This window comes from Danio rerio, chromosome 15 (genome assembly GCF_052040795.2).
Source record: "Danio rerio strain M-AB ecotype USA chromosome 15, GRCz13ab, whole genome shotgun sequence".
Lineage (NCBI taxonomy): Eukaryota > Metazoa > Chordata > Actinopteri > Cypriniformes > Danionidae > Danio > Danio rerio.
Genome location: NC_141035.1, coordinates 14,797,547 through 14,822,121, shown reverse-complemented (window position 1 = coordinate 14,822,121; position 24,575 = coordinate 14,797,547). Strand labels below are relative to the sequence as shown.

At 36.0% G+C, this 24,575-nt stretch overlaps 1 protein-coding gene across 2 annotated transcripts in view; it reads left to right on the top strand.

Annotated features, from left to right (window-relative positions):
• The window catches only part of scn4ba (sodium channel, voltage-gated, type IV, beta a), a 38,359-nt gene that overhangs the window by 4,763 nt on the left and 9,021 nt on the right, over positions 1 to 24,575 (top strand). For both annotated transcript variants that reach the window (XM_087283162.1, NM_001077570.1), the window contains 3 exon segments: positions 18,587 to 18,750; positions 22,925 to 23,144; positions 23,232 to 23,361. In XM_087283162.1, coding sequence (XP_087139288.1) covers positions 18,587 to 18,750; positions 22,925 to 23,144; positions 23,232 to 23,361 — 514 coding nt within the window.

Here is a 24,575-nt window from a genome sequence, read left to right as displayed (position 1 = left end):
TATCACATTTGGCCACGTTTAGCTACTTTTCATTGAAAGCAACTGGCAACAGAGGTGGCTGTCAAAGCCAACAGCTGCTCTCCTGATCTTCTTAGTTATGTCTACAGCCTTTGTGGGCAATTTATGTAACCCTAAAATGCATGAATATTTTGAAAATTACTGATTCAGATCTATAGTAATCCAGTAATATCTTCCACAAAATATTCCTCAAAGTTTTTGGTCTATATTGATAGCACCATGCAGTTGCTGCAGATTTATGGGCTGTACATCCACAATGTGAATCTCCCGATCCACCACATTCCAAAGGTGCTCTATTGGATTGAGTGTGGTGACTGTGGAGGCCATTTGAGTACCGTGAAATCATTATCATGTTCAAGAAACCAGTCTGAGATGATTTGCACTTTATGACATGGCACATTACCCTGCTGGAAGTAGCCATCAGAAGATGGGTACAATATGGTCATAAAGAGATGGACAAGGTCAGCAACAGCAATTAGGTAGGCTGTGATGTTGACACAATGCTCAACTGGTACTAATGGGCCCAAAAAGTGCCAAGAAAATTTCCCCCACAACATTAAACCACCACCAGCAGCCTGAACCATTGATACAAGGCAGGATGGATCCTGTAATTGGATGATTAGAAATTTGCATTTGTATGAGCTGTTGTAACCTAATAAAGTGGCCGGTGAGTGTATAACAGGCATGGATCTTGAACTGTTGCAATAGCTTAAAACCTTTCTAATATTTAGCAACAATTACTATTAAAATATGATTTTGTAAGCATTTAATCTGAGCAGAGAATTTTGAAATTACTGTCTCTTTTAGAGCACAATGAACCAATGAATCCAACATATTGTTGTTCTAAACCCATAATACATTCATTCATCTTCGGAATACAAATTAAGTTATTTTCAATGAAATCTGATAGCACTCTCTTCCTCCATACACAGTAAGGACTCGTTCAATGTCCAGAAAGATCTTTTAAAAAGCCCATACTGTCTGTTTTCAGTGCTGCAACTGGAATGTTATAAAGCTACAAGAATACTTTGCACACATAAAATACTTTATTCAACAGCTATTTTTTTTCTTTAGTGTCAGTACAGGTGCTTAATCATGAAATGTCCACGCATAACCTCTTCTGTTTGAAAAAAAATCATAACCACATCTGACATAATAACTAAAAGGTACAACTAAGTGCCATACGTGCATACGCACCCTATACTGACACTGAGGAGAAGAAACGGTTGAATACATTTATTTTTGTTGTGTGCACAAAAGTGTTCTCGTAGACTAATAATATTCTGCTTGCACCATAGAAGCCATATGATCTGTTTTGAGGAAGTTGTTTGGTTTGATATACCTAAAAAGGTGTTAGCAACCCTGATGTCTATGGAGAATGAGGGAGCTCTCAAATTTCACCTCAAATATATTAACTAGTGATGTGAATGAAGGTCTCAGTGGTTTGGATCAACATTAAGGTCAGAAAATAATAACATAATTAGCATTTTTGGGTGAACTAACCCTTTAAAGTGATGCTGACAGTTTTGTAGTAGATGATGCTACAAATTTGATTGCATGACTGCAATCAGTCCACTTCAAGTTTTCGTCTTTCTGTGTTAATTGTGAGTGAAATGTTATGTCATTATTCTGCTTCAGACATTGTCGCCTTAATAGTATTGGTAGTAGCGTTGCTACAAGTAATCACTACAATCTACTAGCTTAACTATATTTCTCAGTAGAGTAGCGGTAGCGTCGCTACATTCTAAATTAAATAGCTTTTCAGTAGCGAAGCTATTATTTTAGTTAAGTTGCGCAGTAAAATGTGCGTACAAGCTACATTTACTAATCGCAGATCAACAAGTGATGGCACCGACATTCTTGGAACTTGGAGGCCGGTGTTTAGCTGATGAAACTAAATCCATATGATGGTGAGAAAGACTTTTTCTTCCTTTTTTACGATGGTTGACAGCAAACTTTTTGGTGCATTACTGCCACCTCTTGCTCAGGGGTACGGTTCCCAAACAACAACGTAACTGGCAACTGAACTATTATAGTATGATGCATTATTTGGGAAAGGAACGATGTAGTGACACGTGTTTCCCAATATATATATTTATATATACACACACACACACACTATAATGCTTATTCCTAAATATTTCCCTTTACAATAAATTACTATAGTATTTTAAATGTGTAACACCTGAATTTATCTGATTTTTTGTTAATGCTGTTATATACTATTATTTAATTAGTACAAAACATTATTTGCAGTGAAAAAAAACTGAACATGTCATGCCCCATATGTTTCATTCAGTTTTATTGATCACTAAGATATGATTGACTTAAAATTAAGTTAAGCTTCAATTTAAAAATGAAAATAGCAAAACAAAAAAAAAAAATAATAATAAATAGCTTAGATGTAGCTAAGTTACTTTTGCAAAGTAGTTTTTAGCTTAGCTTGCTACATTTGCCATGAGTGTAGCTTTTAGTGTAGGTAAGCTTAGCTAACATTTCAAGTAGCTTGACCAACACTGCACCTTGAGGAATCAAAAAGGGATTTGTTTCCTATGTTATCAGTGTAAGTGGGTTGGTGTCTAACTGTAAAAACTCACAGGCCTCCACAGACCCTGGATAAGCTAAATAATTTATTTTTATAGGAATTAGGATAATAATAAAAAAAAAAAAAAAAAAAAAAAAAAAAAATATATATATATATATATATATATATATATATATATATATATATATATATATATATATATATATATATATATATATATATATATTTATTTATTTATTTATTTATTTATTTATTTATTTATGATAACAAAAAAGAGAGATTAGAAGGAATATGAAGGGGAGAACACTTCATAGAGTTTTGTAATCAAAGTAATGTATCCATTAGAATATTCATTCATCTCAAATCCAACTTTGCTTCAGGAGTGCTCAGTTCCAGAAACATTTGTGTGAGGCAATTAGTCAAAGGTGGCAGAATGTCACCAAAAAGGGTTAATTTAGTTAACTTAATAGTGATTGATGATGATATATCCAGCTTTATTATTCACATTTGCTCAATTTCACTAAAGGAACAAAACATACTTTTGCATGTAATCTATTGAAGCATTTTTGCTATCAATATTTTGTCCTACTAATATTTTATAATAATATGATAATAGTTGCACCCACTAGGGGTGAGTTAACTCTGAAACATCAAATATACTGTATGAAAAGGTGTTTGTCTCAATTTAAACATCAACTGATATGTAATAACACTGCATTGTGAATGACTCAACTGTAATTGAATGAATACAAAATAGCAGCCTGATGGCTACCATGCGACTGGCCTAAAAACTGACTCTGCTATAATCAGTAAGAGCTTTGGAATCTCTGAAGTTGTGCATGATATGCTGACGTCACAGTCTGTTCTGAGCGAGACATGGAGTCCTGTTTCAGAGACTAGATATTGTTATACATTACTCTGCCCTCTCTCTCTCTCACTCAACTTCTCTTTTTATCCTTGCCTATACCCCCATTGGTGCTATTAAATTGCAATATGAACCTCATACCACTACACATTAGTGTTTGCGGTTTGTATCATATGTATTGATTATCTGCCAGGGGGCTAAAGGTGGGCTATATAAATTTCTAAATGTCCACTATTTTTAAACGCTAATTTAGTTACATCTAATCAAATATGATACCATTTATGAAATAATTTTATACATTTGGCTTGGTAAAAATATCTATTTCCGATTAATCCAATTTTTCCACACGTCATCAGTTGGCCACATTAGAGAGAAGAATGCAAATAATGTCACTTACAGCAACCAAATAAAACTTGCATATTTTGGTGATTATTGACGCTGAAATCGAATAATTATTGTAATGTCAAATTGTTGGATTAAAAAAACAAACAGTACTATTGACTGTCGAAATGTTTATTAAAAGAAATTAAGTAGAAAAGAGAGAAAGAGACTGAGAAACAAAATGTGTTTTGGTTGGCCAAACTAAACCAGTATATCCAAGGCGATAATATCGATAACATTAATTTTTGTTCTTATGATTTCTGGTGAAGTGAAATATTATTCTAATATCCTAATTAATACTGGTCTAACCTATTGTTTACCACCTATTAAATTCGCATTGTCAAACATTTCACCATTTCCTGCTTACTAAGCCCTTCTCTACATGATTTAGCAACTTCCAACTTTTCTCGTTCTATAGACTGCATGAATAGACGGAAAAACATATTCCGTAGTACAATACATAATCTATGCAATCCACACTCACCGGCCCCTTAATTAGGTACTCCTTACTAGTACTGTGTTGAGAACTGCCTTAATCCTTTATGGTTTAGATTCAACAAGCTACTGAAAATATTCAGAGATTTTGGTCCACATTGAAATGATAGCATCAAACAGTTGCTGCAGATTTGTCAGCTGCACATTATGATGCAAATCTCCCATTCCACCACATCCCAAAGGTGCTCTATTGGATTGAGTTCTGGTGACAGGCCAAAGTGTGCCAAGAAAATATCCTCCACACTATTACACCACCACCACCAGCCTGAAGCATTGCTACAAGGCAAGATGAATCCATGCTTTTATGTTGTTGACGCCAAATACTTATTCTACTGTACCATCCAAACGTTGCAGCATCAGTCGAGACTCATCAGAGTAGCTGATAAATCTACTGCAACTTTGTGATGCTATCATGTCAATATGGTCAAAAATCTCAAAAATATTTTCAGCATCTTATTGAATCTATGTCACAAGGGATTAAGGCATTTTCCAAGGCAAAAGATGGTCAAACCTAGAACTAGTACGGTATACCTAATAAAGTGGCTGGTGTGTGTATGCTTTGAATTAATGTAAAATTTTCTTTAGTCATTAACCTAAAAGTAATATATATTTTTATAATATAGCTTATAATTGTGTAAAAGTTACCAGACCACCCACAAATGTGTGTACCTATCTTTGTTCGGCAAGTGGGAGAAAAAAGTTTGAAAAACATGCCTGAAGTAAAAATGTTCGCTGGTCCGAGCCTCGGCTGGGTCAGTTGGCATTTCTGTGTGGAGTTTGCATGTTCTCCCCGCGTTCGCGTGGGTTTCCTCAGTGTGCTTCAGTTTCCCCCACAGTAAGAAGTGAATGGGGAAAGCTAAATTGGCCGTAGTGTGTGTATGAATGAGATTATATGTTTCCCAGTAATGGGTTGCAGCTGGAAGGGCATCCACTGCATAAAACATATCCAGTTCATTCCGCTGTGGCGACCCCAGATTAATAAAGGGACTAAGCCGAAAAGAAAATGATTGAATGAATGAATGAATTAGGAAAACTCTGGGTTTTATTTTAACAAGTTAGTACATTTCTAAATCGGAGATCTAGTCTTTTTCAACTATTTAATCAACTACTGTCAGAGAATAACATGCTGAAATGTTGTGATTGACCAATCAGAATCAAGTCTTTCAGCAAGCCATGTAATATTATATTGCAATAACTTTTAATACATTTCTATATTTTAGCACATTCATAGAGGCACAGATGTAACATGAATAAGAAAAAGACAAAAAAATCTGATCATAACTGTTATGTTACCTGTTGTTTCTCCCTGACACTACGAGGAACTTTAACTGCTATAGTCATGGGAATGGTAGCTTGTCAGGGATAGAGATAATTAGAAACGAAATCTGGTTGAGAATTGATGGCCTGGATAAGAAAAAAGATGCTTATGAGGGTCAGAGTGATGGGAGAAAGGGGGACTGTTTGCTTTAATTAGTTTTGTTCTCTGGAGTATCTTTGTGATACTCAGTGGTATGCAGTCTGCAAGAGGAAAGTATTGTGTGAAGCCAATCTATGTAAGTGATATCATTTCTCATACATTTTACACTTCATATTTTAGAATATTTCAATTAATCATCTTTATTTATAGTGATTTTACAATATAGATTGTGTCAAAGCAGCTTAACAGAAGTTCTAGTAAATTAAAACTGTGTTCAGTTTAGTTCAGGTTAATGTGGTTTAATTTTCACTGCTAAAAGTCTGAACACTGAAGAGCAAATCCATCAATGCGCAGCTCCACAAGTCACAAACCAAGCAAGCCAGGGCTGACAGTGGCAGGGAACAAACTTCAACAATTGACGAAAGTGAAGACTAAAAAAAAAAAAAAAAAACATCAAAAGACACCATGCTCAGTTGGGCAATGGCAATGACCATTTCTCCTCTGGCCAAACTTCTTGTGCGTAGTTGCAGTCTAGGTGCCGAAGTCTGGGGAACTAATTTTTATTAATTTCAATAATTTTTTGAATGTCTTTGTTTTTGGTCACACTTTATTTTGATGGTCCCTTGGTTGAATTTAAGTTTCATTGCAACTAATTTTCATTAGATAAGTAGACTGTTAGGTTGGGGTTAGTGTAAGTTGTTGTGTACTTGCAAAGTTTCTTAAAGTCAGTTAAATGTCTGTTGAAGGAGCTGTATCAGCAGATATTAAGCAGACAGTCTACTAATACTCAGATGGACTATCAAAATAAAGTGTTATCTTGTTTTTTACCCCCGTATGATCTAAAGATCTCTTTTGTAGACATTATTGTCATTATTGGTATCTTCATTATAGAAGACACATGGAATATTTGTGATCCACAAAAATTCAATAGTGAACAGTTTTAGAGATGTATCCACTGACAGCTGAATAAATAAGCTTCCCATTGGTGTACACTTTGTTATGATAGTTTTGTTATGATAGCATATTATTATATTGAGATATAGCCATTTCAAATATAGAAAAATACATTGAGAAATCCACCTTTAAAGTTGTCTAAACAAAGTTTACTAATGAAAAATGTCGTTTTTCCAAATGTATGTGCACCATAAGACATGGTTTTGTGGTCCAAGGTCAAATAAATAAACTAATTATATACTACGCTCAATCTAACTAAAACCCATCCATCCATCCACCTATCTATCTTGTAGGCCCACACAGAATACACGGAATTCTGCCAATTTTTATCCTATTATTGATTCTGTTAATTTGCTTGTGTAAAAGTGTGTAAACTCCTATTTATTCAGTTTTTAAATTAGTTTTAGTAATATTATTGACTAATATGAAAATAAGCATACGATTTAATTACAATGCAGTTTGTAAAGTAATATTTTCTGTCTTTTAGTAAAGATATTATATGAGAGGCTTGCTTTGTTTACCAAATAAAGTAGATCTGACTGGATTTGCATTGTAAACATTAAATACAAGTTAAAAAGGTATTATTTTTTATTTACAGTTTTTCTCAATTGCTTTGGTCCATTTCTCACATTACTACAATTGCACAGTTAATGCATTTCTCAAAACAATTATTACAAACTGCAAAACCTAGTTGATAACCCGCAAAAGCGTGTCACTTGCTCAAAATGGAGAGCTTATTCCCCAAAAGCAAGTATTGATGTCAATGAAAATGTCAGTGTCATCAAGGTGAAAAGTCCTAACACCATTGTTTATGAACAAGATAGTCAAATGACTTTGTCATGTTTACATTATGACAGTTTACATTTGTTTCAATGCAAAAAAAAGTCAGATTTAAATGACACTTATGATGGCACCATATACTTTTTACTAATTTGCACAGCCATTTAAAAAATACAGTAAAGTTAGACATCACTGCATTTAGTGAAGTATCTGAGTACAAGACACTAAATATGAATGTTTCACATTTTTACAGCATATGCTCTTAACAAATCAATTTATTCACAGCATTGTGCAAAAGAATAAATACATCCTTTTTTACAACCAACATAAACTTAATTTGAGTAGATCAGTGCACAACTGTGAACAATATTGCAGTACATATTGAAACTAAACCTACAACTTGCATAGGTCTGTAAATCACTCATGAAATTGTTCAATTTAGAAGACATTTTCAGAAAAAACAAATGTAAAAGTTTTCATAAAATTTGCTCGACAGATTTTGACAACTAGTTTAACATTTTTGTATGTAATGAGAAATGCATTAACTTGTGAAAATGTAAATAGTGTTGTAAGAAATACACCAAAGCCACTGAGAAAAACTGTAATATATTAAGGTTTTAGTTATGATACTCCCAAAATCATTCAGCATAAATCAGCAGATTTTCAACAAAATTCTCCGCAGAAAAAGCATAAAAAAAAAAATTGCCATCTTTTCCATCTGGCCCCACTTATAACTAATTCATATGCACAATACTCAAGCTGATAAGTTTGTTTGAGCTGTTTTTCTTTTTCTTTACCAACCAATACATTTAAATTATTGTTTCTATAATCATCATCATCATAATCATTATTATAGTTAATATTTCTATTATTATTAGTAGTAGTAGTAGTAGTAGTAGTAATATTATTATGTTTTAAAGACCCTTAGTGTTAACAATTATCCACTAACATTGTCTGTGTATGCTACAAAAATAATACTAATTTAAATTTAAATCTATCTCCCTGTTGCTTCAGACTCTTCAGGTACACTAGAATCTCTGCACAGATGTTTAGTTAACATCAAACTTTGGCTGTCACAGAACTTTCTTTCTCTGAATGAAGACAAAACAGAATGAATTGTGTTTGGCAATTCAAACTTGCCTAATGAGTTACCTTTAAATCATCTTTAGTCATTTTAGCCATAGTTAAAACATTGGGGGCTAATTTGGACAGCAAGTAGTAAAAATTATAAAAAGTTAAATTTGTTAATTCAGTGATCAAAGCAAGCTTTGCCTTCTTGCCAAAGTCAAGCCATTTCTGAGCCAGCGTGATCTAGAGAAAGCTATTCATGCTTTTATTAGCTCTCGTCTGGACTATTGTAATGCACTTTATGTTGGAATTAACCAGACCTTACTTCATCATTTACAACTGGTGCAAATATACAAATAGTCAAAAACGTGAGCACATCACATCTGTTCTTTACTCTCTTCACTGGCTCCCTGTTAAAATCAGAATTTAAGTAATGTTGTTTGTTTGTAATGCAGTTAATGGCCTTACACCGTCAGATTTACATGACATTTTAAAAGTTCATAAACCTATTAGGGCCCTACGATCAGCAGGCCAGGGGTGATGTTTCATTTACAGTGGCAGATCTAGTGGAATACCCTCTCTTTGGAACTTTGCATCATCACACATGTGGCACTGTTTAATGCAGGGGTCACCAATCTCGGTCCAGGAGGGCCGGTATTGCTGCAGGGTTTAGCTCCAACTTGTCTTAACGCACCTGCCTGAGTGTTTCAAGTATACCTAGTAAGACCTTGATTAGCTTCTTCAGGTGTGTTTGATTAGGGTTGGAGCTAAAATCTGCTAGACACCGACCCTCCAGGAACAAGTTTGGTGACCTTTGGTTTAAAGCAAAACTTTAACCAAACTTAACAATATAAAACTTTAGTACTGTAAAGCACGTTGGGCTTGCCTCCTGATTGTAAAAAAATTAAAATGCAAAAAAATATAAAAAAATTGAAAAATTTATATAAAGTTGATTGATTAATTGATTGAAATTGTTACTTTTCCATTTTCCAATTTTAGTTGTAATTTCAGTACATTTATATACTTTGAAGTTAGAATTATTACATCCCCCCCTCCCCTTTTTTTTCTGTTTAATGGAGAGAAGTTTTTTTTTTTCAACACATTTCAAAACATCATTTTTAATAACATTTTAATAACTTGTTTCTAATAACTGATTTATTTTATCTTTGCCATGATGAAAGTAAATAATATTTTACTACATATTAGATATTTTCCAAGACACTTCTATACAGCTTAAAGTGACATTTAAAGGCTTAACTAGGTTAATTAGGTTAACTAAGAAGGGTTGGGTAATTAGGCAAGTTATTGTATACCAATGTTTTTTTTTTTTTTTCTGTAGACAAGCGGGTGGGGGGGTGGGGGGGTTGACAATTCTGACTTCAACAACACACACACACACACACACACACACACACACACACACACACACACACACACACACACACACACACACACACACATTACATTACAATACAACTTTTATTATATTACAATATTTATTTGGTGTTTATCTTTGTTCAGTAGTTTTGGTATTTCAGTTTAATCTAAAGATTTATTTATGTTAGCTCCCAATGTTATGCAAGTTTTTTATTTACATTTAAGTTTTGTACGTTTTCTTTGATTTATTATTATTATTATTATTACTATTATTATTATTACTTAATATTACTGTTGTTTTTTTTAAAACTTTGTTAGATGGTGGTTTCACAGTTTCTGACATTCAGTTCATATATATATAAACCATTATTTATTTCAAGTTTTCCCCTGAAATCACTTTTTGTTAGTATTTCAAGCATCACCACTATGCCAAATCTGAGTGCAGTTTAAAACATTTAAACTCTCAGATTCCTGAAACTTTTCACAGCTGAACTCTCTGACAGCAGTGGATGCATCTAGAAAATCAGAGATAAGATGTTAATTTAATTAATATTTAAATGTAATTTAGCATTCCACTTTTCTATGGGAATCTTTTGCTAACCCCCCCTAAACAACCTAAACCATCTGCTTGCAAGTCATCCATCAATAAATGCGGAAACCACCCATTTGAGAGAGTGGTTTGTGGTGAAATGAGCGCAGTGCCGCAGTCAGTACATTAAGTGAGGAAAGGCTGACGCATTACTGTAAGACTCCTGCTGTACAGCTGCACTCACAGCCTCTCAGGGGGAATCAGGGACAATGGAGGAGATCATGGGCTGAACAGATGATGGAGAGTATGAAGGAATGCTGGACAGAAGACAGAGCAGCGTGTCGATGGTGCCAGCCATGCTTGTATAGAAAAAAATAATCATTTAGGCTGTTCAAAAAATGAATACAGGAGTGCCGAAACACCTCATTAAACACTCTTTTTTCCTTCTTTCTTCTTCTTTCTTTCTTTCTTTCTTTCTTTGCTTTTATGTACTTACCTAGATAAATATCTTAATCAGGGTTCGCCACAGTGGAATGAACCACCAACTTATACAGTATATGTTTTTTGCAGCGAATGCTCTTTCAGCAGCAACCCAACTCTGGGAAGTACCCATACACTCCTGTATTCACACACATACACTACGGCCAATTTAGCTTATTTAATTCACCTATACCACATGTCTTTGGACTGTGGAGGAAACGGGAGCGCCCAGAGGAAACCCAAATGAACAAGGGAGAACATGCAAACTCCACACAGAAATGTCAACTGACCCGGCCGGGGCTCGAATCAGTGGCCTTCTTGCTGTGAGGCGGTCGCACTACTCTCTGCGCCACCATGACGCCCTAAATTGTAATATATTAATATATATGAAAAAAAAAAAAAAAAAAAAAAAAAAATATATATATATATATATATATATATATATATATATATATATATATATATATATATATATATATATATATATATAATGTATTTATTTTTTAAATATACTAAGTGAGTGAGGAACAAAGCATACCTCGGCCAAAAGAGGAGACAAAATAGGATGTGATCGCTTTAGGGAATACGGGTCATTTTTAAGTGAATGCAGATGAAGGAAAGCCACTTCTCAGAATGTCAGACAGTTTAAAGACCTGCCATTAAACAAATAAAAGTCAAACTAGAGTGTTTCCTACATGCTGACCTCACCTAAAGGTTAAAGTGAACTGGCTGAAAATCTCTCTGCAAGAGAGAGTCTTTGACTTGAGATGATAAATTATTTACTCACATTCAGCTCTGCAACCAGGAGGAGCCACAAAGCACAGTATTTACATTACACGTACAGATCTAACTCAGATTTTATTAGAATTTAAGAAGAATTTGGGAATTCAATCAGTTTTCAGACTTATCAAGTATGGGTTTGGGTAAAAGATGAATTTAAAATGACAGTTGGTCAGAATAACAAATGTTTCAAAAGCACTGATTTAAAATCAGTGTTTTTTCCCCATCAAAAACTTCTGAAGTTAACTCATTGGTATTGTGTTGTCTAAAAATGAACATTAACGTATGGGGCATTTTGTTAATTTATGCAAAAGAAAGATAGAAAGAAATCCAACTGGCAAAAGTTTTTGAGTAAAACATAATTGTTGTTTTATTTTGTTGACATTCCCAAATGTACAATAAAAATGTTTAGCATAAAATTAAATAAAAAAGTGCCATGTTTACATTCATTTCTAGACAACAAAATACCAAAATTTATAATTTTTGGCCTTTTTCCACTGAGTGGTATACAGTTTGGTACCTTTTTTGTCCGTTTCTACTGTCAAAAAAGCTTTTTGGGTAACCTTTCTAAAGGGTACCTAGCACGACAAAAGGGTACCAAAAGGCGGAGCTAGATGCGCAGCTGAACGCTATTAACAGAAAAGCTTCACTAGTCCGTACATGAGAATGAAAACTATTGGAAGCAGCATTTTTTAATACACAGCCAAGACATTTCATCGTAATACTATGTACATTCAACGAGTCATGGTCGAACCGAGCTCAAACAAACCTTGTCATCATCTGTTGTCCTGTTGCTGTTTTACGAAGATGTCTAGAAGCGCCAGCGCTTTCACTTTCTCCGGAGAGCTTGTGATCACTTGTTGCGCTTCTTTATTTGAAATAACAAACTTTTTGAGCTGATGATAACATTGTGCATATGATTATTGAAGTGCTTCTCACATCCATTCAGAAATGAATAAACGCAAGAGTGAAGCGTGAATAAACAAAGTGGCAAATGAACTGCCATCAATAACTATTGTCATCACCTTTTGGACTATTATGAAGTGGGAATGATGGAATTACTTTCTAACAAGAGGTTACATGTGCTGGTGAAGATTACTGTAAATATACAGATGAGAGGTTTGCACTGACTTGGCTGGGAGTTGCATGTTGTTTTTGAACCCAAATAAGAACTGATTGGTTGTGTAGGAGACTGTAAGGGTCTGTATGTGTTCAAATGTTGCATTTATTTATTTATTTTTTTTATATAACTGTAGACGTTACAGTAGGCTATTTCGCTCTATGGATATTGATGCTTTAGTTGTGGAGAGAGAATTTGAATTGTATTTTTTTAATTGCCATTTTATATAATAAAAAAGATCAAGTTTACCACATATAAAAAATACCTCTTTTCTATATTTATAAAAACATTCTAACAATGAAGAGTCATTAACAGCAATAAATAATACATAAGGTAAAATAAATAAATAAATAAATAATAACAATATTAATGATAATATATAAGATAAAAATTTAAAACACTGTTTCCTTTTGATAAAAATTATACAATTTTAGAAGGATTCACATTTAAAACTATTTAATTTAAAGTCATTCCAGGTAAAAATTGTTGTCTGATAACATTAAAAATAGGGAATTCCACAAGAATATGTTTAACATTTTGGTTTCTGTTGCAATATTGACATTTTGGGGTTCTTCTGCTCTGAATAAGTGCCCATGTGTGAGTCGCGTGTGTCCAATGCAGCATCTTTTGTAAACAATCTCATCATGTCTTGAGTTAAAAAAAATAAATAAAAAATTGGACTTTCTTCCTATTTCTGGCTGAATTTCAAAAAGTTTATTTTCTGAGCACTGATCCTATTCTGTTTGGCATTTGTTTAGAATATAGCCTTTAATTAGTAGCTTTAAATGAAGCTTTCCTGTTAGGGCTGTTTTCTGTTTTAGTTGGAAATGCTTCATCATACTGAAATGAAAGTCTGCAGCAACTACATTTTTTGACATGGCAATGTCATCTAAATATCAAACTCATCAAACTAATCATTTACCATATAGTTTTCTGTGTGTTTGCACCGACCTTGACTGATGCCGCAGCTCATGTAGGTCTCTATGGGACATCTGAGCATCTAAGCCTTTTTCCTCCTTCTGCTATCACGCCCTGTCAGAGGGGAAAACAATAAAAGTGAACACTTCAAAATAATGCTTACATTCCCATCGGTCCTATTTTCCACCCAGGTGAACATGGTCTCTTGGGAATTAAGCTTTGAATGAGTGCTCATAGATCTGGCTGACATCTGCTCTTTTTTAATGTGAGTTTAGGAGTTCTGAGGCAAGGAATTATGGGCACAGAGCTGTTTAAATGACCTTTGGGGACAAGGTAAAGGTCAGAGTTATAATAAAATAAAAATTCACCCCATTTATTTTAAAAAAGCAACATTTCTAAAGTCATCAATGTGCGTGTATTTTTTTTTTTTTTTTTTAGTGCGTTGATGTCATCATTTTTATTCAGCATAATCCAGGAGAAGCAAATTGACAGACTTTTATTTGGTGAAGCTAGACTGCTTGAATCATATTGTCAACAAAGACAGTTCACATTTGAAATGTTTGGTTCAGCTAAAAATGAACTCTGGTAAAACTGCTCAGTTTTAAATATCTGGCATTACATTCAGTATGTAATGTGATCAGCTGCTAAATTTATGCATGCTCTCCCAGAATGGCTCATGCTGTAGACATGCACACCCCTGATAAAGTAAGATTCATTTTAGTTTCAGACATGTAAATACTAGTAGTATATGTAAAATCTTTTACGTTCAAGCAACGCCTAAAAATGTTTTTGAAAAATACACGCTGATCTCTACTAAGAAGACAAGAATAATTCTACTCCTTAACCCTTCACCTTACCCCACGTGAAGGGGTAAGGGTGTCCCAATTGTCTTTAGCTAAAAAAATAAAACTGCTGGAAGCATTTTTGTATAATAAATACTAGCAATGTACAAAACCTGTTAGATGCTAATAAAATGGTGAAACATGCCAGCAAAATTATAAACATATATCATTCTAATCAATTTGTGATCAATTAAGGTCTACGTTAATGTACTGCAGATCCTCTAAGATTTTTTTATAACTATTAGCAGTAACCATGAACCCTCTAGTGTTGATAACACCATCATGGCACACACAATGGCATGTCACCCACGTTAAAGGGGCCAAGTGAATATACAGTGTGCCTCGATTCACGCTATAAATAAACCAGAGTCCCAAGGACAGCTGTGGCCAACTGCAGACAGACAAAGACAATAAATAACACAGGCCACCGAGAAGTTACTGGTCAACAAAACAGAGAGATGGGGTTTAGGTATTCCTAAATTGAAATTGGGTTTCATTAAATTCCACATCGACTGAATGAAAACATTGCTGGATTTCATAATTAGGTTGGGAAATTTATCCAAACACAAAGGCAGTGAGAATGATTAAATGGAATTGAGACCACTGGGATGAAGGTTAGAGTTTAATTAAAACAGCATATAGATAATGCATATAAGCCGTATGATGGACACACACAAGTAATCTGCTAATTTAGTCACCATTTCGTTCTGTGGGGCATCTAATGCTGATATTATCAGATAATGTAAATGTGCAAAGGACAAAAAGAATTTAGGCTGACGTCTACTATGATTTCATTACAGCTTGATTTTTTTTAGCAATAATCACCAATACTGAGATTTGCTGAGGTGTACACGTGAGCAGTCACAGGCTAATCCACACTGCTGAAGGTGTGCGTTGAGAGGTCTTGTTCAGCACTTGTTCCCCGAATGCTGTGGTTACGTTAATTACCAAAACCACTGAGCTGTCAAGTCATTAACTGTTTTTTATAACAGAGTGATGTAAAGCAAAAAAAAAAAAGATTTGCTGGATTGCAGAGGAACAGACATGCACATGCATTCTTTCTTTTTGCCCTCTTGATTGAATGTTTGCAAAAACTTTCTTCCATGACTACTGCTTTGCCTTTAATGTATTTGATTGTACTGCATTCATGTTAGCTAGACAAAATGCCATGTTTCTACAGTTGTTTTGCTTGTGATCAACATGCCAATATTGTGATAAACATGTTCAATACCACATTAAAAAAGTAACATTCAAAAAAGCATGTTAAAACATGCTAGCAATGTAAAAACATATCAACATGCTAGCACGATTATAAAATATCTGACAATTTTCATATTAACAGTCAACATTTTTAGATGACATATTTTGCTTTCGATTGGATTTACAAAACACATCTCAATGTCATTAGCACTGTGAAAACTTTAGAAGCATCCTTCTACATGCTAATAGGCTTTTAATGTGTTTTTAGAAATAATTTATGAACATCTTAAAACCTGTTAATTATGTGTTGAAATGTGCTATTAATAAGTAATGTAAACTATATAAAATGTTTCCAGCCTTATAGTAAATATCAGCACTGTGAAAACATGATTATTGTACCAAAAATGTTAGAAGCATGCTAGCAAAATGCTAAAACAAGCAGGCAACAAGATTAACATAATATAAATGATTTATCAGTTACAACCAGCTAGCTGTGGTTAATGTTAGCAAATATGGCAAAACATGGCAAACTTGTTAGGATCATTTTAGTAGCATGGTAAAACACAATCAATGGGATAAACACATTAAAACATGCTAGGGATATGTAAAACATTTCATGCTGAAATATGCTGACAGTTATGAGAATGACATATAAGAAACTGTTTATTAATATGTTAAATCATGCTAACAAAGCGTTAAACTGTCAAAAGTCGATGTGTATAATGCTAAACTACAGCAAAGTTTGAATGTTAGCAAATGGATAAAACATGCTAATAACAAGATAATAAACATTCTAAAATTCCACCAATATGCTATAACCTGCTACGAATGTTAGCAAACATGCTTAAAGCATAAACATGCTGGGAGCCTTCTTGTATAGTAACTATCAGCAATGTGCAAAATATATTTGACGCAACGGCTAAAAAACTTATAAAAAAACAATAGCAAAATAATAAGCATGCTAATAATAAACATAAATGTATGAAAAAGGCTAGAACATGCAGTGAGTTAGTTACCAAACATGCCACAAATTTGACAAACATCATCTTAGGAAACATGTTAGGAATGTTTAAGAAGTTAATCCCTGATGTAGCTATGCATTTATTTGCTCATTAGTTCATTTATTCTGGGGTTCCTGTCTTCATCAAAGATATTTTTATTATTTTAATCAAATAAGCTTTTAAAAATAATTTATGTTTGAGGCCAAGCTTTGTCAGACTTTATAGTAAAACTTTGTCTAGTTTGGGGTCCCATACTCATTTATCAAACATACTTAATGACATCACAAACATACTGAAAGGGCCAGTAGCACATTGATTTGAAAATCTTAATTCTTAAGTGTTTTCTGCAAATAACAAACATTTTCTTGAACAAGTTGAAATATTTATTTTGTAAACCTATTAGAGGACAAAGAACAATAAAGCAAGCCTTTTCAAATGCAGAACAAGGATCATGTCGGCTTTTTCTTTGCCAGCACCTTTTGCACATCAGTTGTGAGCACAGTACGGCTGTATGTCAATGTAATAGTGACAGGCTCAGAAATGAACTCTGAGTTTAGAGTAGCCATATTGATGAATAAGTGCACAATAAGTGCTGCTTGTCCATCTATAGGTGATCAATAGCTAGAAAGTGGCAGATGGGAGGCAGGAATATGACCTTGGAGAAGAGAGTGTTACCACCGTCAGCTATACTGATATACAAGATAATTTTTTCTGAACTTGCTTCACTTGAAGTTTGACTCTGACTTAAAACTTCAGCATACATATATTGCTATTATACTATAGCAATATTCCTTTTTAGAGCTTACATTTTCAGACGCAAAACTTAATCATAGTCTTCATTGTAAAAACAAAAAAAAAAAAAAAAAAAAATGTGTTTACTGCCTATAAATATTTATAAATGTTTAAATGTTCTATGGCGCGGCAGAACATTTAAATTTAACACAATCTAAATCAAGTCATTTTAGCCAGTTAAAGTCAAATTTATGCATATAAAATATATTATCTCAACGGCAAAATTGTGGCAATTGAAAATGGTGAGTGGCTAGTAATGTTGGAAATCTACTTGCCACAGTGGCTGATGATATAAAAAGTTAATGTCAAGCCCTGGTCCTAAGTCATGGCTGAGCACCGTGGAGAGCTACCAACTTGCGAATTCTAAAATGTATGGCGATATGCGTCGCCGAGCGGCACTTCTGGTGTGCGACTTGCTTTACGTTCTTGTTACAGAACCAGTGGCACCGAAATTAGGCACCGAAATACATATTACCAACCCTACTAGTGATGGTCCAATCTTATACAATTCACACAAAACATCATTCACATGTTTCCACTAGACATGATCAGATGCACTGTAAAATGCAACACTTAGATGTAAGCTTTTATATATAGGCTTTGGCATAATGGCTTTCAAACACACGATGGGGATACCAGAGCTGGGGTCAGAAAACAACTCACCCTGTCAGGCTCAGAACAAATGACTCATATATTCTATGTTTTACCTCTCGTCTCTGCCAGAATTGCTTGTCTCCTCTTTTCTGCTTCTTGTCACTGTCAAAACTGCTCTCTTATGTTCTGATTGTGAGTTTTCAGAAAAAAAACTCAAGCCTCTTGTCTTGTTTTGAGAATGACAAACCAAATATTTTCTGTGTTCAAATTTAATATCGTTACACTCCTAGAGTGAGATTTTACTACAGTTGTGGTAACTACAAAACATTCTGATGTAACTTCAGATCAATCACCTGCCATTGTTGATGCTCTTATAAATAGTCTTTTCTGGTTTGATAACCATTTCTCATCTGTCCTCCATCTCTCTTAGGAGTCTGGTACTCTCAGGCACTGGAGGTGAGCACGGGGAAGGTCCATTTCATAGAAGTGATGAATGGAAGTTCAGTGTTGTTACCTTGCACTTACGCCAGCTGCATCGGCATTAAAAACCTTTACTTCAGCTGGCAGTTCAAGGACAATGGGACACTAATTAAGGTGAGACATTCACACACATACACCTCAAACACACTATTTAATTAAACACAATATTTCATACAGCTCATCCAAACTAAAGATGTGGATTATAGGCCTTGATATACATCAGGCAAAACTAAAAAACAAGTTGGTGTGAAAATTGAAAACAAAATCAGGCCAATATGATGTTAATTTGGAGTTTGTTTATTACTTGTATTTTCAAATAATAATAATAATAATAATAAATAAAAAACTCATATTTAGTAACTTATCTTAGCATCCACAGGGGTTGGACAATGAAACTTAAATGCCTGGTTTTACACCACAATATTTCATTTCTAATGGTGTAGGGCTTTCTTTTGCTGCCAGTACAGTATCAATTCATCTTGGGAATGTCAGATACAAATCCTCCACAATTGGCAATAGGGATTTTTTGATGGCGATGCTGGTGGAGCAAAATGTTTTCTGACTCAATGTGTCTCAATAATATTTAGATCTGGTGATTGTGCAGGCCGTGGGTGATATTCAACTTCCATTTCATGTTCATCAAACCATTCCGTCTCTAGCCTTGCTGTCTGTATTGGTGCATTATCATCCTAAAACATGGCAGTCTTCAGGATACAGAGTTTCAACCATTAGTTCTCCAGAATGGTTTAGTAGTCTTTGGCAGTGACTTGACCATCCAGAACAATTATTGGACCTAGGAATATTGCCACCCAAACTGTCACTGACCCACCCCTCTGCTTCACTCTGGGCATGGAATAATCTGGGTTGTTCGCTTCTTTGGGGCTTCCTCACACCTCCCTGTAACTCTCCATGATGTGGGAAAGACAGTGAAGTTGGACTCATCCGAGAATACATGTTTTACATTGCACTTAACACTGCTGGTACCAATAAAACTGATGTACGGCATCGGCATGAGTGACCAAAGGTTTGGCTAAAGCAGCTGTCATGAGCAAGGAGACTGCTGTCCTCCTGTTGAAGGATGCAATCAAGCTGATTCCTCTAGCCAAGATGAAGAAGGGGTTTTACAGCCTGTACTTCATTTATTTTCTTGTCGACTTAGTCCCTTTATTATTCCGGGGTCCCCACAGCGAAATGAACCGCCAACTTATCCAGCAAGTTTTTATACATCGGATGCCCTTCCAACTGCAACCCATCTTTGGGAAACATCCACACAAACATTTACACACACACACTCATACACTAAGGACAATTTAGCCTACCCATTTCACCTGTACCGCATGTCTTTGGACTGTGGGGTAAACCGTAGCACCCGGAGGAAACCTACGCGAATGCAGGGAGAACATGCAAACTCCAGCCTGTACTTCATTGTACCCAAAAAGAGAAGAGGGCTACCACCCATCCGAAATCTGTGCATTCTGAACAGTTATCTGCACAGATGCCATTCAGAATGCTTATGCAGAAATGCTTCTTTGGTCGCATTCTTTATCCACAAGATTGGTTTGCAGTCATAGACCTGGAAGATGCATATTTCCATGTCTCTATTCTCCCTTTTTACAGACCATTTATTTGGTTTGTGGTCTAGGGCTGGGCATGACAGTACAAAGTCCTCCCCTTCGGGCTGTCTCTGTCTCAGGCTTTTGGGTATTTACATTCTCAATTATCTTGATGACTGGCTTACTTTAGCTGAGTCTCGGGATCAATAGATTGTGCACAGGGACACGGTGCTTTGGCACCTCAACCGGTTAGGGCTTTAGGTCAAACGAGAAAAGAGCAAGCTCTCCACTATGCACAGCATCTTTTATCTCGGCATAGAGCTGGACTCGATCTCCATGACAGCATGCCTCACAGAGGAACAGTTTTTATATATGGTGCTTGCATGGTGCGCAGCCGACGCACTTTTTTGGCAGCTCACACCCCCAAGAGAATGAAGTCTCCACCCCACTGTAGTCCAGCTGATTTGGGAGCACTACGGAGAAGCCCATGTCGACCTGTTTGCTTCTCCCAAGACCTCTTATTGTCAACGATTAAATTCCCTGACCAAGGCCCCCTAAGCATGAATGCACTGGTTCACAGATGGCCCTGGATCCTGCGCAAATATGCGTTACCCCAGTGAGCCTGCTCACACAGACCCTGTGCAAGGTTAGAGGACAAGGAGCAGGTCTTGCTTGTTGCATCTCTGCTGCCTAATCGAACCTGGTTTTCAGATCTCCTTGCAACAACCCCTACCTGGCAAATTCCCCTGAGGAAGGACCTCCTTTCTCAGGGACAGAGCACCATATGGCACCCGTGTCCAGACCTCTGGAACCTCCATGTGTGGTCCATAGAGGGAGCACAGAAGGTGACCTACTGCCTACGATGGTACCACCCAGTACATGATGGCACTTTGGGAAGGCATAATCAGATCATCTGATTTATCTGGTGTGAGATGGCTAAATCCATTTCACCCACTTCTCATGGCCTTTTGTGATCTCTCTGTAGTCCTCTGTGGAATGCAGGGAGATCCATTTGAACCAGATGATTCAGTTGCTTTAAGAATTATGTTGATTAAGACAGCTCTGCTCTGCACTGGCTTCTATAAAGAGGGTCGGGAACCTGGAGAAATTTTTTTTCAACAAACCGGGCCTAGAATTCAGGCCAGGTTACTCTCATATTATCCTGAGCCACAGGCTGAGCTACTGTACCCAAGTGTACTGTACTGTACTGCACCCAAGATTCCTACCACTTCCTTTAAATGTAGTGAAAGGTAGTGTAGACCAGGTAGTGAAACTGCTAGCACTGCATGCGAAATAGGCATACCCAGCCCTTTCCTTGCAGTGTCAGGTACACACTCTGCACCTTTATGTACCATCAGATCCTCTGAGCAGCTCTTTGTCTTTTACATTGGTTGGCAGAAGGGAAATGCCATATCTAAACAGATGTTGGCTCATTGGTTAGTGGATGCCATTGACCTTGCATACCCATGCCAAGATGAGCCATTTCCCCTGGGAAAGAGCACACTCAACTAGTAGTGTTGCCTCCTCTTGGGCAACAGCATGCAGCACCTCTCTTGGTCAACCAGCATTTTGGAGATTGGTGCCTTCCACGCTCTATGATGCCATACATTCAGTCAACTATGGTTAAGTCCCCCCTTTTAGGATGGACCCATGTCTTCCCGACCATCTAGTAATCTTGCTTTTATGTAGTGTTACCCCTAGGTTAGGGCTAGCCCATATTGCTTTTTGTCACAGTGTCTCCACATTTGGGTTGATAGTGGCCTCCCACTGCCAATTTGGGTCTTAATGCTTTCCCAACGTACTGTAGTTTACAAAAAAATCCTAGCATTCTACTAGATTCTAAGCATTTACAACTCACCTCGATAATTCTAGCATTCCCAGATTCTAGTGATATATAGGGGGAACATTGGAAGGTTTCGCCTTTGATGACATTGTGCGCTAATGATATTTGCTTGGCAGGCTCTTCACCATTCACTTTCGGCTACTGTGTTGCTTTCTATTCATAAACCCATAATGTTTTCAACAATGTTGGAGTTCCCGACTTGAAAGGGAAAGCCTCGTAACCCTTGTTCCCTGAAGGCTATTAGTGTTTTATTGTTTATTAGTTATAATGAACAATACAATAAAAACATTCTGAAAGTGTTTGCAATGATAGTTTCTCTACATGTTTATTGTTACAGCTGTCTAAACTCTGTTGTTAGTTTACATTCAAGATGTTTTGAATTATGCATTATCTTTAAAGATATCGTCTGTGGTATAAACAGGTGAGTTTATTTGTTTTATCAGTTTATTTGTTTATCGAATCCAAGTGTGCTCTACAGATGCTTTTACTGGAAAGTTTATGCAATTTTTTGAAACCCTCAGTGATCCATAATACATTTGGATGCTCAAAATACTTTTCTTTTCTTTGAGACATGGTCAACAAACCCATGCTTTTTAAAATGATAGTTACTAACAGTCGTATGATCTATAGAATAATTATCAAAATAACTGAACACCAAATAATGGCAAATTTATACACACACACACACACACACACAAAATGTGTTTTCTGGTCAAAGTAAAAAAAATAGGTTATACACTTGTCCATTGTGAAAAACACTGGAAGCCATTAAATGACCTTTTACCTTTAACTAAAAGCGTTTTAACTTTAAACGAAGAACAACAACAAAGGTTAACTAAACTCTCTTTCTGCAAAACTCTGTAAAGACACTGTCTATGATCTTTCTCCTCAGCTGTGTGAAGCCGTCATCCCAGGAGAAGGAATAGAGCCTAATGTGAAAATCTACCATGAGCGGGTGGAGTTTGTAGGCACCAGCAAGAAAAGTAACATCTCCATCCTACTGCATAATGTCACGTTCGAGGACCAGGGAGAATATATCTGCTTCGCTCGCAACCCCAAAGAGAAGGACCGCAACCATAGTGCGGTTTTCACTCTTTATGTGGTAGACGAGTGTGAGTCTTCATTCTCCCTTTTTCAGTGTTTTAAACAACAGTGTTTTGCTCTTGTGTTTGGTGTTAAACCATTGTCTGTCTTTGCAGTGAGAGTGGTGGACAACACACTGACCCTCATCATTGTGTCTGTGCTTGGTGGGGTCATCGGTCTCATCATCCTCATCATGGTGGTGAAAGCTGTAGTCATTGCTGTTCTAAACAGGGTCCAGGAGAAGAAGTAAGTCAGTTTTAGCAAAATGCTATAGTCATTTATGGCTTTATTTATTTAATTAAGATAAAATTACAAAAAAATAACCTGCCCTTGGCACATAGCAGCAACTCAATGCATTTAGGCATGTAGACATGGCCAAGACAATCTGCTGCAGTTCAAACCGAGCACCAAAAGAAAGGTTATTTAAGTGACTTTAAACATGGCATGGTTGCTGGTGCCAGACCGCCTGTCTATTTCAGAAACTGCTGATCTAGGCTTTACAAAAAATCGTCTAAAAAGAGAAAATATCCAGTGAGCGGTGGTTCTGTGGGCAAATGCCTTATTGATGCCAGAGGTCAGAGGAGAATGCACAACCCCTGTTGGGCTGCAGCAGAAGACCACATCGGGTGCGACTCTAGTCAGCTAAGAAAGAAAACTGAGGCTAAAACTGCACATCCTTACCTAATTTGGACAATAGAAGATCGGAAAAACGTTGCCTGGGCTTATGAGTCCCGATGGATCCACCCTGCTTCATATCAAGAGTTCAGGCTGGTGGTGTAACAGGGAATATATTCTTGGCACACTTTGGGCCTATTAGTACCAACTGAGCATCTTGTAATTGCTACAGCCTAGAGCTATAATCGAGCCATAAAAGTTAGGCCCGGCAGAATTCGGCCCGAACCCAACAAGTACATTTTAATTGACAAAGCCCAAACCCGTTTAGAGCCCAACATTATTAAAATGTGCACATGCACACAGCTCTTTTGCTTTTTTTCATGAATGAGTCATTTATATCTGTTTTAACATAATTTATTCATAACAATTGTAGGCTACAGGCCACTTGGAAGTTGGAACAAAGAAGTGAAATAAGTCATCTGTAAAATCGTAACATCTCAGCACTCTAAACAGGCCTAGGGACATAAACTTAGCCTTTAAATTGGTCGACACACCAATAAAAATAAATCTTTCTTAACAAATTACATTAAAATAAATCCTTTACTCACCAAGATTAGACTACATGTTTTTGTGGAGGAACATTATTGAATCCATTTTTTAATGGCTTTAGCGCAGTCCTGCGCACACTGATGGTGCATCCAGCAGCACTGAACACCCTTTCAGAGCTACTACATGCCGGAATGCATAGTAGTGATCTGGCTAATTTAGCAAGTTTTGGGTAGGATTGTTTGTTCATCTTCCACCAGCCAAGAAAACCCATTTCATTTTCCATTATAGCGGTTTCA